Genomic DNA, 14,159 nt, shown 5'->3' with positions numbered 1-14,159 from the left:
TAAAGTTTCTTTGAATAATTTATTTTTTCTACGCCCATGTCTGCAAACGTCAAAAATCGTACTATCAACATTCCTTGTAAATGACATTTAACAATAACATGCACGTAATGAGATCTCATAACATAAACGTGCGTTTTGAGAAGAAAACTCAAACATCTCAAACATTTTTATTTACGTAAGACTTTATTTGGTCTATTTACACAAATAGTCAATTAAAAAACATAAAAACTTTTAGCATTAGCGAGATATATTTAGGATTGAAAGAGTGATGCCCCTAAATGTAGGCACCACATTATACAATTTCTTTAAAAATAGGACACGTTTTCTTAAGGACCTTGCTATGAACGGGCGTAGAATAAGTATAGTACGTTACACGGAGGCTTATTTACAACTCTTGTTACATAATATACTATTTTTGATCATTACCACACTAAAAACTCACTCCACATGTACCATAAGTATAATTAATTTAAGTAAGTTAGTAATCATCGTTTAATTTTATTGTTCACTTTAAATTTTTGACTAGTATAGGTATAATTCTTTCAATATAAAAACCCTTGCCGACAATTTTGTTTCATCTACCATAGGCGTAGATACCTCATTTTATTTATTTTTTTTTCTAAATACTTTTAAAAATATGTATCTGAATATTAAATTATAAAACGTAAATAGACGAGTAGAATGTACGTGCCTATAAGGAAGTTTGGTTTTAGCAGGGTACCAGATGTGAACTGAGGCCTTTTTTTAACCTATTCGTGTTTTTCCTGGAAAACGAAATTTCAAAGCATAAGCCTTAAAGGGAAATAAATTCTTTTCAAATAAAACAAAAGAAAATAAACCATTTCAATTCCAAAGTATCTTTATAAATAGAGGAAAGTACCATAAACCGGACCACTCCCCCTAAAGTGGACCAACGGTCTTCTGATACTGCATTCTCCTGAACATTGTCCTATTCAACTGTAAACAGTAGTTTAGGCATCTACCACTATGTAGAGTTCACTATTACATGTTTTGATAGTGAAAAAAGTTTTTGAGCAGTGCTACAGTTTTCGTTATTGTTCTCAGATATTTACAGGTTATAATATTTATATCTATATATATTCTTAAATGGCAAATTTTAAGTTTATTGTTTATCATCAAAACGTTTCATTTAGATATTTGATTCAAAATTAAGGGGGTTAACAAAACGATGGCTTCAGTCGCTTAAACCGGACCCCCTCTTGTTGCTGGTGCTAAAAAAGAACTGTACATCTGCGATTATTGGCGCTAAGGAATTAAATTATGTTTCTGTTTAATATACATTCTGTATCATTTTCTGAGATTGAAATTTTCATTTTATTGTATTATATTGTATTGTAATTGTTAAATTATAATTATATTTGAAACTAGAATGGGTATTTTTTGATTCAAAACCATTTTTTAATTTTTTTATTGTTATTTTGACAAGGGGTCCGGTTTCGGCAACCATATCTCAAATTGAGAAAGTCTATGGTTTGATAAAATAATTTTTTTTGTACTAATTTTGAATTAGATTTTTTTAAAGTAAAAAAGTTAAAGGATGCTTAACATTACAAAGTAAATATTAGATGATTTAAAAACTCACTTTGTTACTATTTTCTATTTTGTTTTAATTCAAAAACAGAACAGGGGTTCGGTTTTGGGCACTCTCCTCTAATAATTGAAGTCAGAATCGTATTTGCTAGAGTCATCATTTAGTTGAATTATGAAGGGTTGTAAAGAGGGTGATTCCACATATTTATTTTCTTTTATAACATGTTCAACACAGTTTCGAAAAAATTGTGCACTTAAGGCTTCGGCCAATAGAAATGGATTTATGTTTACGATTCGATGTTTTCATCGTTACACAGTGGAGATGATGAGTCCACGTGGACTGACAGTTTGTTAGATGAAATGATGATGAACTATTGATTGTACCTTGCATAACTGTATTCTGCATTCTGCAATTAATATTGGAAGAACTATACCTTAATATTCCTTTGTGTTATAGTACTGTAATTCCTCAATATAATCAACTATGTCATTTTCACACTAAAATTTATAAGTACGTTGGATTAAAGCACGGACCTGTTTTAAAATTTGTAATGTGAAAAATATTTTGTAGTTGGTCCGTCGTGGGTGGATGATAGTTCATAATAAACAAATGTCGCGGCTGCGAGCGGTTCTATGGGATGTTTCGATATTATTTCCATATCATGCAGCACTAATAACCACAAAGTTATGGTAAATTATAGATGGTTTGTCCTCGATATATTCGTGGGTTGATATCTATATTTTTATAGAGTGGGTGTTAACAACACTCTGTCGCTACAGGAAATAAAACGCCAATTTGTTTTTATATTATATTAATTTGGGTTTGTAAGTAGTAATTTGTGCAATTTTTTCTTAATATTATAACAGAAAAGATTTTATTGTTCTTATAATTGTTTGTGATGTATAAACTCAAAAATTAACAAAGCAAATTACATGACTGAAAGCAATAAAAATAATAAGCTTCATTGTGGCTCTCTCTATTTTTTTCTTTTTCTTATTATTCTGCTTTGATTGGTGGTTGCTTAAGTTTTTGCTTCAGTTTTGCATATTTCATATTCGTTGCTTGTGTCATTTCCTTGTATATCTGTGTTGCTTATTTTACTACTTTCTGTGTTAACTTTTTGAGTTAACAATTGAGGCCTTTGTTATAAAAGCCACCATAGTCCAGTTTTGACTTTTTTGGGAAAGTTGAAAAACTATATGTCGCCCAAAGTTTTGCTTAATTTGGTTTTTTCTTATGTAAGACATATTTTATTTTATAATTAGCGAATTTCGGCCAAAGAAAATTATCAAAATTTTGATAATATTACAAATAACAACTTAGTTCTTCCTTTTTTTATGGACAATGTTTGTTTTTACGGGAACTAAGGATTTCAATATGCAAAAGGTTGAAAGAAATGTTTATTTTTAAACAATGGTTAAATTGTAATAATTACAAAGAAAATCGGCATCATTGTTTGATCTTCTGCGCCACTGCTATTGTCTTCGTTGTCTATTTCACCTTCAGGTCCAGTACTAGTACTGGTGCTGGGCTCGGCATTTAGCAAGATTTCGAAGAAAACCTGGATTCTGAGGTTTGATTTAAATGTCACCTTGGATACAGGGGTTTTAATGTTAGTTATTGATTTTATTTTCATAGGCGGCTTTGGATTTGGCATAAAAAATGGCTCAGAGCTTCAGCCATATAAAAAAATCTTTTTGCTCTGCTTTCACAATCTTAAAAGGAGTCAGACTGTACTTCTGCAGTGTTCTTCCTGTTTTTTTGTCTTAATTGAACTAAAATCTTGATCGTTGGGCAGCTGGGAATGTCCTCTAATAGGAAAATAATATTTAGTGCTTTTGAAAATTTTAAAAATGTGAACTAATGCCTAAACCTAACCTAACCTAACCTAACTATCAAACAATTTTTGTTTTGCCCCGGGTATCCATCACTAAAAAACAAAAGTTTTTGTTGCTCATATCTGCTCTGTTAATATAATGCAACAACAAAGAAATAACAATAATCTGGCCTTTCTTGCCAACAGTTTCATCGTACACGACTATAGCTATTTTTGTAGAGCTACTTCATCTTTTGGCGGCTATGGTTCTTTTTGTAGAATCTGACTTTTCTGGTCAAACAGGTGGCCCTTGATTTATGAGTGTCAATTTAAACCGCGAAATCCGAATTTTAGGACGCCTCAATTCCTCTCCTGGTGATCTACTACTGATTGTTATTTTAACCTTCGTCATGTTTCTTTATTCAAGTATTCGCTTTTTTGATGGTTGATAAACTTTATTGTTGATTCTTAGTTTCCTAAATACTCGCCTAAAGTTAATAACATGTCAGTGTATTTAAAATTTGAGTACATTTTGATTAACAAAATCTGATTAACCAAAAACAGCTATTGGGGGCCTTAGTATGAACCAAACAACTGTTTGAGTCCCAGGACCGCAATCCATGAACATCAAATTGTTGTTTGTTTTATACAATGGCCTCCAATAGCTTAGTGCCCATACTTATTCTACTTTGTTAATTTTGGAAAAAAAGATCCTATACTGATTAGAATCAATTTTTGTGAAACGATACAAGAAACGAAAGCCCCCAATCCCAACGTTTTTAAATGTATCCCTTCTATCGATGGGGTGTCATTTACACGATAAAAAATTTTCAATTCACAATATGCTTACCAATTAATAATAATAATTATAAATAAATTTATCAATACTTTATACCAGCATCGGTTATTACTTCGTAATTTTCAAATTAAAATATTCCGAAAACGATACACAGCATCGAGTTTTATCAAAAGTACCTTTTCGGTGTAAAGTTAAATGATGTTTAATTTTTGAAATTTTGCTTAATAAATCTAATATTGAAAAAGTTATGTTCAGCGCCCTCTATGAGAGCCAGACAAATTCATTGGATGTATCATTTTTATCATTTACTTCTTCAGCAGTTCAACAGCATATTTATAGAGTATATTATCAAATACAAACCTAACTAGGAAGAGAAATTGATCCAGAACAGTGGATGATCTACTGAACACAATCTGTTGTAATTGTACGAAAGATTTGTGGCGGCAAATGTGGATGCAAAAAAATTTGATTGAGGTGTTCAAAAGTTTGTGGACATTGCCGTGGTAAGTCATGCTTAAACTTACAGTCAACAAATGATGTAAATAATGAAAATGTAGATTTAAATCTAGAAATGAGACCACTCGACGTTTTGTCAGCAACTATTGCTTATAGAGAACATGAAGATATCGACAATGAAGTTAATTTTTTTTGTATCTTACTGAATTTGAAAAATTTTTTTTTATTTTTGAATAAGAGAATCTTTTATTGAATATCATGTATTATGCTTACGGGGGAAACGAGTGCATCGTTATGATATAGTCGCTTTCTCAGCGCTCCACTCCGAAAACGGTTGATTTTATAGAAAAATCCAGAAGACACTTTTTGTACATTATTTTACTAGGAACAATTTTTATAATGACCGCTTTTGACCTCCGAGCAATAGATCGCGAGATATTTGATTTTCCTGACTTTTTGACCTTTATAACTTTTTCAACCGCCGCAATATCGATCTTGAATTTTCACATCTTCATTACAACACCGTAATAACGGTCTATATGAAAATTCAGCTCATTGGGAATTTTTCCGCAGAGTTTAAAAACATTGCGTCAAGTTTTGTCAGCATGTGGTTTTAAACACAAAAAACCAAATAAACGGATGGCGATAATATTAAATTTCGGTTGGATTGACAATAGTAAAAATGTTTTAGAGGGAAAAGCAACACTATGAGGTATCACCCTCTTTACAACCCTCCATAATTCAATCAAATGATGACTCTAATTCAGACGATTCTACCATTATTATTTATAAAGATACATTGGAATTGAAATGTTTTTCTTATTTTGTTTTATTTGCAAGGAATTTTCCTTTATGGTTTATGCTTTGAAATTTCGTTTTCCATGATAAAAAAACGGATAGGTTACAAAAAGGCCTCAGTTCACGTCTGGTACCCTGTTTAAACCTAACTCCCTTACAGGCACGAAAATTCTACTCGTCTATTTACGTTTTACAATTTAATATTCAGTTGTAGCAACTTAACAAGGTATAAAAATGATTTTTTTTTTCAAGTTTCAAGTAAAACTACAATTATGTGCATCTGTTAAAATAATATTTTCATATTTTTATAAGTATTCATAAAAATAATGAATTTATAAAATGAGGTATCTACGCCTATGTTAGATCAAACAAAATTGTCCGCAAGGGTTTTTATAATCTGCAATTGATATTGGAAGAAATATAGATATAAAGGGCTTAGGGTTCCAGGTAGAACTTTTAAAAAGTCCGTATGTGTTGTTTCGGTTTATAATACCTACATGTGTTTAAATTCTATTTCTGACGTCTGTTATGTATTTTTTCATTAGTTTGTTGCCCTAATGATGGTAATATATTTACCGAAACATTGATTTTCAATATATTTAGGAATATTTTATTAAAGATCTATAGCTCATCCCAACAAAAACGTTCTAATATAACTTATATAACTTATCGAAATATTTATTAAAAGAGTTTTTTCAAAATTGTTTATTTTAATCATAAAAATTAAAAAAAATCGATTTAACCGTAAAAAGACGATTTGACAGAAATTTCGATTTGAATCAGATGAATCTTGTTACTAACGTATTAATCACGCGATGGAAGACCTCTACTGTTTCTACGTTATTTTTCTTTGACAAGCTATTTTATCTTAGGAGAATGATGTGATTTTTTTAATGAAAAATATCAAAATTTAATTTTTAAATCCAAAACTTACTAAGTTTAAGTAAAAATAAGACTCAAGCCTCCATGCAGACGGCGCCGTTTATCAAATTTTTTGATCTTTCTGAAAAATAGGCGAATTAAGAAATTATGGAGTTATGTCTTAAACTTCTAAATTATGTGGAACTATACACGTACTACCAATGATTTATTCAAAGATTTGCTGATGTGGCTGAACTACTAGAAATCATTTGGTCAATAAGAACTTATACGCGGCACCTAAGGATCTGATCAACAAAGGACTTCATGCCAGAAGTTGCACAAGTAGATTTGTTTCATTACTGTCATTATTTGACTCGGCCCATGCCATTCCATTTTTAGCTTCGGTTAATGTTTCTCGTAAATGTGCACAAATATGTTTTGTCAAGGTACTAAAAAATATTATTGCTCTATGTGATAATATTTAATTGGTAATACGCGGCCAATTCGATTTTGAAAAATCGCTTTCAAAAATTTCAAATTGTTTAATCCTATTAATCCTTAAAAATATAATAATATGTAATTAGTCCTTTTGAATGTGGAATAATTATGGTTAATATTGTAACGGTTACATCTGATGGCGTGATGAAGAAAAACTTATCTCGGTCTAAGACTTACACTAACCTGGTTAGACTTTTAAATACTAAGGATTTCGAACAAAAATTGGAGAAGCAGACGATTATAGTTCAATGTGTTCAAGAAGTTAGTTCTAACACTAGAATGGATGATGAGAAACATGTTTTTCCTGCCGAATCGACAGCAACATGTAAATTAATCGACGAATTAATTGAACAAACAGTACAACCATCCCTAGCAGTGAACAAGGAGTAAGAGATGTCAATCAGTGATTTTTTAAGATAATTTCAATACGTGTTTTCCTCTGAAGAACGTATATGAAAAATCATCAAACAATGAAACAGTCACCAAGATGAATTCCGCTTACCAGAAGGTTGAATAAATGTTAGATGAAATGTGAATTTAATAACATAACCTAAAATGACTGGACTACAATTACAATTTAATTTAAACCTTGTATTTGAAGCTATACATTTACTTCGATGTTTTTCTCTTTGTTTCATTAAATAATGTTTAGGACTGAACAACAAATAGAAATAATTTCTAGGAATATTTTCGATACCAAAAGCTTCAAGAAACCGAGGAACCGCAAACTCAAGATCATTATTATTATCTATGATAATTATTTCATAAATTATTAATAATGAATACGACTGATGACGCTGAAACACCTAGAGCAAAAAGTTCTTCGTCATTTCAGGCAATTAGAGTATTAAAAGCCCTCCAACTGTTGAACCGTTTTTTTCCATTCGCATTAATCATTCCTTTAGGGCCGATGTATAAATGTTTGATATATCTGTACTTATTCATTGTTGGTTATTATTAAAGTTATTTTTAAAACAAGGTTGTAATTCGCCGTCGGTGCAGTTTTTATCTCAAAATTATTAACCGCATAAAAAATAATTATATATCTGTTTTTTTTTTATTTTCTTGTTTCATAATTTATTTGAGAAAATACGTTGATGCATGTAGATACGAGGTTTAGCTATTGAATAACGAAATTGACATCGCTGCATAAATGCATCAATAACAGACAGCTGTTAAACCTTTTATTACGACGGCGCACTATAAACAAATCAGCATACCCTTAGGCTTCAATGAAGACGCTTCATTCACCAGGAAAACGTTAAGTGTAATGACTTGTTGTGAAATTTCACGTAAAACTGCAAATGAAACTCAAAATTAATTAAAATAAGTGAATGACTGTGAACGTTTTCAAGAGTTCTGGATGCTTCCTGTCGAGGTCGAATATTTTCCATATAACCTGCATTTTCAATGCCTGTTTGGCCGAACGAAACAACCAATTTCATACGACGGTTATCAGAAAAGTTTCCAGTAATTATGCAGTTTAACGCCCTCACCTACGATCACCTTGAAATTTCTATGTTATGAAATTTTAGGTTTTGGACCATGCAGAACTTTTTATAAAGAATAACTTTTTTTCGTAAAATTAATAATAAAAAAGCTTCCCATATGCCGCCAACTTACGTGGACACACTATATGTTGGGCGTGGAAAGTATGTTTTCGCATAGTTTTTCAGCTTTGAAAATATATGTGTATTGGGCTAATCCTAATTACTACTTTTTCTAATAAAAATGACAACAACGTGCGAAGAATTTGCACAAAATATCATATCTTAACGTGACCTAATCTAAACTTAACTTAAATCTAACCTAACCTAAACCTAACCTAACCTAACCTAACCCGTGTTATGAAACTAGTCAGATAATCATTTTCTAGACAACTTTTTAACACATCCGGCGCCCCCACTTACAACTTCCTTTTGCATCAGACATTCGTAAAGTATGAGTAACACACTATTTAATTTTTACGTTTTTCAACCTAAAAAAACTATGTGAAGATGACGTTTCCGCGCCCAACATATATATTCATATTTTTGTTTGGCATGTAAAATTTCAAGGTGATCTTAGGTGAGGGGGTTAAACTGCATAATTACAAAGTTTTCTAACTCAACCTGAGCATGTCAGCACTTTCATTTATATTCAAATTTCTGTTATTTCTGAGTATAAATCTTTATATACTACCGATCAAAACTTTTTGCCCATAATCCATTTATTAAATTTCAAAATAATGCACTTCAAGTGAAGGTCGAAACGATGTCTTTCAAACTAAAAATAAGAGTATCCGTTATGGTTTTACTTTATAAGAGCGCATGTTCATATTTTGTGGAGGAATGCGACAAGTTAAAACTTGCAAGTACCGGTTAATTTGTTTATTATTTTTTAACAGAGGATTCTTTCTTCGGTGTTTATCATTGTAGTTAATTAAGCACCAGCTAGAAATATTAGTCGAAAAAACGTACTGTGATTTATACTTTTTGGACCAATACATCTTTTTGTGTCTTCCAGCATGACAACGAACCCGATCATTCCTTGAAGCTGTGTAAAGAGTATTTAAAAGAATTGAAATTGAAGAAAATATTGAAAGTAATGATTTGACCGTCACTATTGTGGGAAGTCAAAAATTAGTGTCCTACGTCCAATTCACATCTTTGGAATATCCTAAAAACTAATGGAACCAAATAGACGACGATTATTTGTCGAAATTGTTAGGGGGAACTTAACCTACCCTAGCCCAACCACGTTTTATCACCTAATGATATTTTGTGCCTCGCAAATTCCTTCATCCAGCACCGTCATATTCTTTTTTTGCTTTTTGTAATATCTTTCTTTTGATAAAGACGCGATTTTCTAATACAAAGTTGTTTGGTGTTATATAAAATTTAAATTGAGGCACAAAATATTAGAAAATATGTGGTTAAGTTAGGTTAGAAAATGTTAAAAATCAATGATTTTTTCATTATGGTTCAATTGGAGCTATTAGGAATAACTAGTTTTTTATAATGTAATATGGGTAATATATAGTTTTGAAAATTTGGGAAAACATCTAAGTAGAAAACATTCCATTGATTAATTAGCTTTCTATTCAAATAATAATTATTCATCAAACCGCTTACAAGTACTAATGATGTAGGAATTCTTCAGTTGATTGAATTTTCCATATGGTACAATCCGTTTTACTGTTTTTATGCATGAAATACATGAGCGTAATTGAAAAAATAATACTTGGCGTCTGCCATATGTTGACTCTTTATCAATGTTTGTTTTTTATGTCGTTGGTATGAGTAGCAAATAGATTCCGAGAACAAAATAAATCAATTAAAAATAGCGGTTGTCAAAGTGTAAGCAACAGAAAACAATTAATAACACTGGCCGACAAGATTTTCATAATACAGACGAGACCCGTCCAATGATAGAAAAAATATTTATTAAGCGCTAGCACGTACCACTTTTCAATAGCTTAATTATCACATTAGCAGGTAGGTCATTTTATAAAGGGGCGGTAAATATCAGTAAATTTTATGGCCGAAAAAATACCTGAAGTGTATTATTTAGAAAAATAACATTAATAATTAGTATTCTGTTGAGTTTCATAGTAAGTGGTTCTCTGTTTATAGTGCAAAAAGTGATTCTAAAGATGAAAATGTCGTGTCAAACGCTCCGCAGCGGCAAAACTTCTCCTGACAAATTTTGCTATATTTATGGAGAATTTATGGTGAAATCACAAGCAAGGCCATTTTCCGAAAATATGAAAAAAGCCTATTTCAAATATTTTGGTACTTTAACTGGAGACCAAGACAAGCAGTGGGTCCCCCACGCGTGCTGTGTTAGTTGTAGCGTGTCATTGGTACTGTGGATGAATGGGAAGCAAAAAAGCATGGCATTTGCAATTCCAATGGTATGGCGGGAACCTACTAAGCATTGTGCCCGCGAAATACTGTTTTAGAAGATACTGGAGACAACGTATCATCAGGAATCTCCGAAGAACAATGCACCGACCCTAATTTTACTCCTAGTATCAGTTCCGGCGAGCCACATTTGATTGTCGAAGTGAGTTGAATAATTTAGAAAAAGAACTCCAGTGAGGGTTTACGAAACATTACTGTTTTCGTTGTATATGTGACTGTCGGACAGTATATCAATACTATGTAAAATAAATTGGCAAGCAAGAAGTGAGTTTCAACCGGGGTCTCAAAATGTTAAGTTTATATCCCTTGTAGATCCCAAAATTTTTTTCCCTCCTTCATATTAAACTTGGATCGATGAAAAGCTTTGTAAAGGCTATGGATAAAGAGGGAGATACCTTAGAGAAGTCTTTCCTGTAAGTGCAAAAAAGCTCACCAGACAGGAACTTAGATCATGGAAGGCATTTGTTAGTGTAGTGAGGGGATTTGTGGACAACAATATGGATCCAAACTACCAACAGTTAGTTGATGAACTTCTAGGTGCCTACAAATCTCTTGGTGCTCAATGTCATTGAAAATTCATTTACTCCATTCCCATCTGAAATTTTTTTCCGAAAATTTGGAAGCTGTCAGTGATGAGCAGGGTGAAAGTTTCCACCAAGATATTAGAACAATAGGCATATTTATTAGATGTAAACTATAAATATTGTCAATATTTACGATTTAAAAAACGCGAAATTATTTTTTTAATAAATATTAAATATTTTACCAATGAATATGGTTCTATAAATGTAACTCAAAGCTTTACGTGTTTCAATTATTTTTTCCTATTTTCGTATTTCTATATATATTTATGTGTTACTTGAAAAATTTTTTTTGTCGTCCAGTGTAATAGACTATAATATTAATCTTAGCGACAATTGTGATAAATACAAGACTTTTTAATTATATTTTATTCAATTAAATGCTTTGTCTATCTGTTTAGATGAACTTGTGCAATCAAATGTTCACAACCTTCTTCTTCTTCGTGGTGATGGGCTTAAATTTTCACAATGTGTTCTTCTAATTTCTCGCTTTTGCTGATAACAGAATTTGAGAACAAAATTGGTGAAATATTTTATGATATTAACTTAATTTTCACACGAAAAGGGATTTTCTAATTTGCATTCTATAATCCACTAGGACTTCAATTTTCTTCATCAGTTTTCTTCACTTCCCTTGGCACTTCTTGCGATTGCTCTCCACTCCTCCATTCCAGCCTCATCTGTATCCTTTGTTGTCCTCTTCTCTTTTCCCCACCTCCTTCTTCCTCCAGTAATATTGTCACAAACTTCTGTTTGTGGCATTCTTGCATTCGATCCTATCTTATTCTTTGTTCTTCATTTGCTTTTTCTATATCATCATTTCTTCTTTATTTGAACGTGTTTTCCAGATACTTTTTGCCATTTTGGTACCATTTTGACAGCCTTACATTTTTCCCATTGTTCCAGTTTATTCTCATTTTTCTTCATCATTATCCAAGATTCTGATGCATATAGAACTGTCCTATCATATTGACTGCCCTTGAGAGCTTTCTAGCTCTCGGTATTCTTTATTTTGATCCCTTTCAGTTACCTGTCACAAACTACGGTTACTTCTAGATGATACAATTGATTAACTTTCTGCTATCACTTGGGACTTCAATTTCCGTGTATTTGGTTTTCACCTCATCTATTTGTAAGCGAAACTTTTTTGCTTCATACCTACACAAATTTACAAAAAATTTGCCCTTTCATCGGCATACAAGCAATTTTTACTTTCTTATTACTATTACTAATAACAGAAGTCGGCATATGTTAGGCATAGATTGCGAAAAATCGACTTCAATCCGATAACACGTGTCATGATACGAATGAATAACCGAAACTATGTTTGCCAAATTTCAACAAAAAATTTCCTAACTTGCCGCTAACGAATGGTTCACAGTGTGGTGTATCAGAAATTCTTAAAAACGGGCTCTGTTGCCGACGCGCCGCGTTTTGAACGACCGGTAGATGTAACAATGCACTATCAAGTTCACCGTCCGCGTCTCCTCCACTAACTTCATGAGAATGATTTGGATCACAGATCGGAATTTTGCGAGTGGTACTTCGCGCAAGTGAAGAAGAATTTAAAACTCTTGTTGGGGATCAATTTAAACACTTATAGTAACCCTTTTTTAATCTCTTTTGAAATTTCTTTTAATAAATCCATTTTGAAGCTGCATTCTTTCCTCTTAATGCAATTGAATTGTTCTATTTCCTCTATTCTCTAAATTCATCCAGCAAATAACGTCCCATTGAAATTTTTTTGTTAGTATTGGCCAAGGCCACTTTAATGAGATTCATTTATTTGTTTGGTATTCCAACTCCATATAATTATATTTCTTTGTATTGAGTCGTAAGCCTGTTTGAAATCAATAAATAACAAGTTTTTCATCTTCTTCGTAACCATTGTTCTGTATATTTTCTTCCATAATGTATTTCCACCATATTCTAAGATTGCCTCGTGGATATCAATTTCTCCAACACTTTAAAAGTTTTTAAGTTCATTTATAATTTTGTATATTTTGTCTTCTGTTGAAGTTTCTTCTCCATCATCATTTATTTCTTTGCTCTTCTTATATATAATCTTCGTCGCCATTTAATAGTTGTTGAAAATTCTTTGCCATTCTGTCTGTCATTTTCTTCTTCTCTACATTAATACGTTCTTATCGTCATATAATGTTGTTTTAATTTGCTTATTTCTCGTACATTCTATGGTATTTTCAATTGAATTAGTTTGATTTTATGAATTAAATAACAATTGCAATAACATGCCAAATGAGGTTGCAAAAAATGGTTGCATTAACGCATGCTCCCTTTGAATTGTTTAGTATAATACGTAATATCCGCTCATACGTTCAACTTCATTTTGATATCCACATTAACGATTACATTTAGAATTTCTTTATCGTAATAGAAATGATATCAGCTTCGTTATAACTAGTTATTAATACGTATACTCAACAGAAAACTGAATTACTTACTTTGTTAACGTTTCCAAGGATGATGTGTATATAGTCCCCCCAACGTCTATATGTACAGGGGCGGTATATCTAGAAGCAGCAGCTACGCATGGTATTCCGGTCATTTTATTATAATTAACTGCAGGGGGCGTTGGCGATGAAGAATTCGACATTGTAGGTGACGTAGCAGGTGACGTACTAGGAGACATTAACCTAAAAATGATGAAAGGATATATAAACAAAACGAAAGTTTAGATAAATAAATATTAGCAAAAAACTAACATGAAGGCAATTGACTAGTAATAAATAAATGATAAAATAGAAAGATCTCAGTTGGATTTGCCCTTTTTGGAATGTTAGTAATAAGATTGGTTGGAGAATTCGGATAGTCCTGATTTGGGATATTCTCAGAAGGATTCGGATTGGTATGTTTTTAATTGTTTCACATTTGT

General features: G+C 31.8%; 1 protein-coding gene across 5 annotated transcripts in view; it reads right to left on the bottom strand.

Moving 5' to 3' along the window:
- The window catches only part of LOC130896304 (BTB/POZ domain-containing protein Tiwaz), a 74,167-nt gene that overhangs the window by 35,372 nt on the left and 24,636 nt on the right, over positions 1-14,159 (bottom strand). For all 5 annotated transcript variants that reach the window (XM_057804306.1, XM_057804307.1, XM_057804310.1 and 2 more), the window contains one exon: positions 13,729-13,920. In XM_057804306.1, coding sequence (XP_057660289.1) covers positions 13,729-13,920 — 192 coding nt within the window. The remainder of the gene's footprint in view (positions 1-13,728; positions 13,921-14,159) is intronic.

This window comes from Diorhabda carinulata, chromosome 7, assembly GCF_026250575.1.
Source record: "Diorhabda carinulata isolate Delta chromosome 7, icDioCari1.1, whole genome shotgun sequence".
Lineage (NCBI taxonomy): Eukaryota > Metazoa > Arthropoda > Insecta > Coleoptera > Chrysomelidae > Diorhabda > Diorhabda carinulata.
This window is presented reverse-complemented; position numbering and strand designations above follow the sequence as displayed.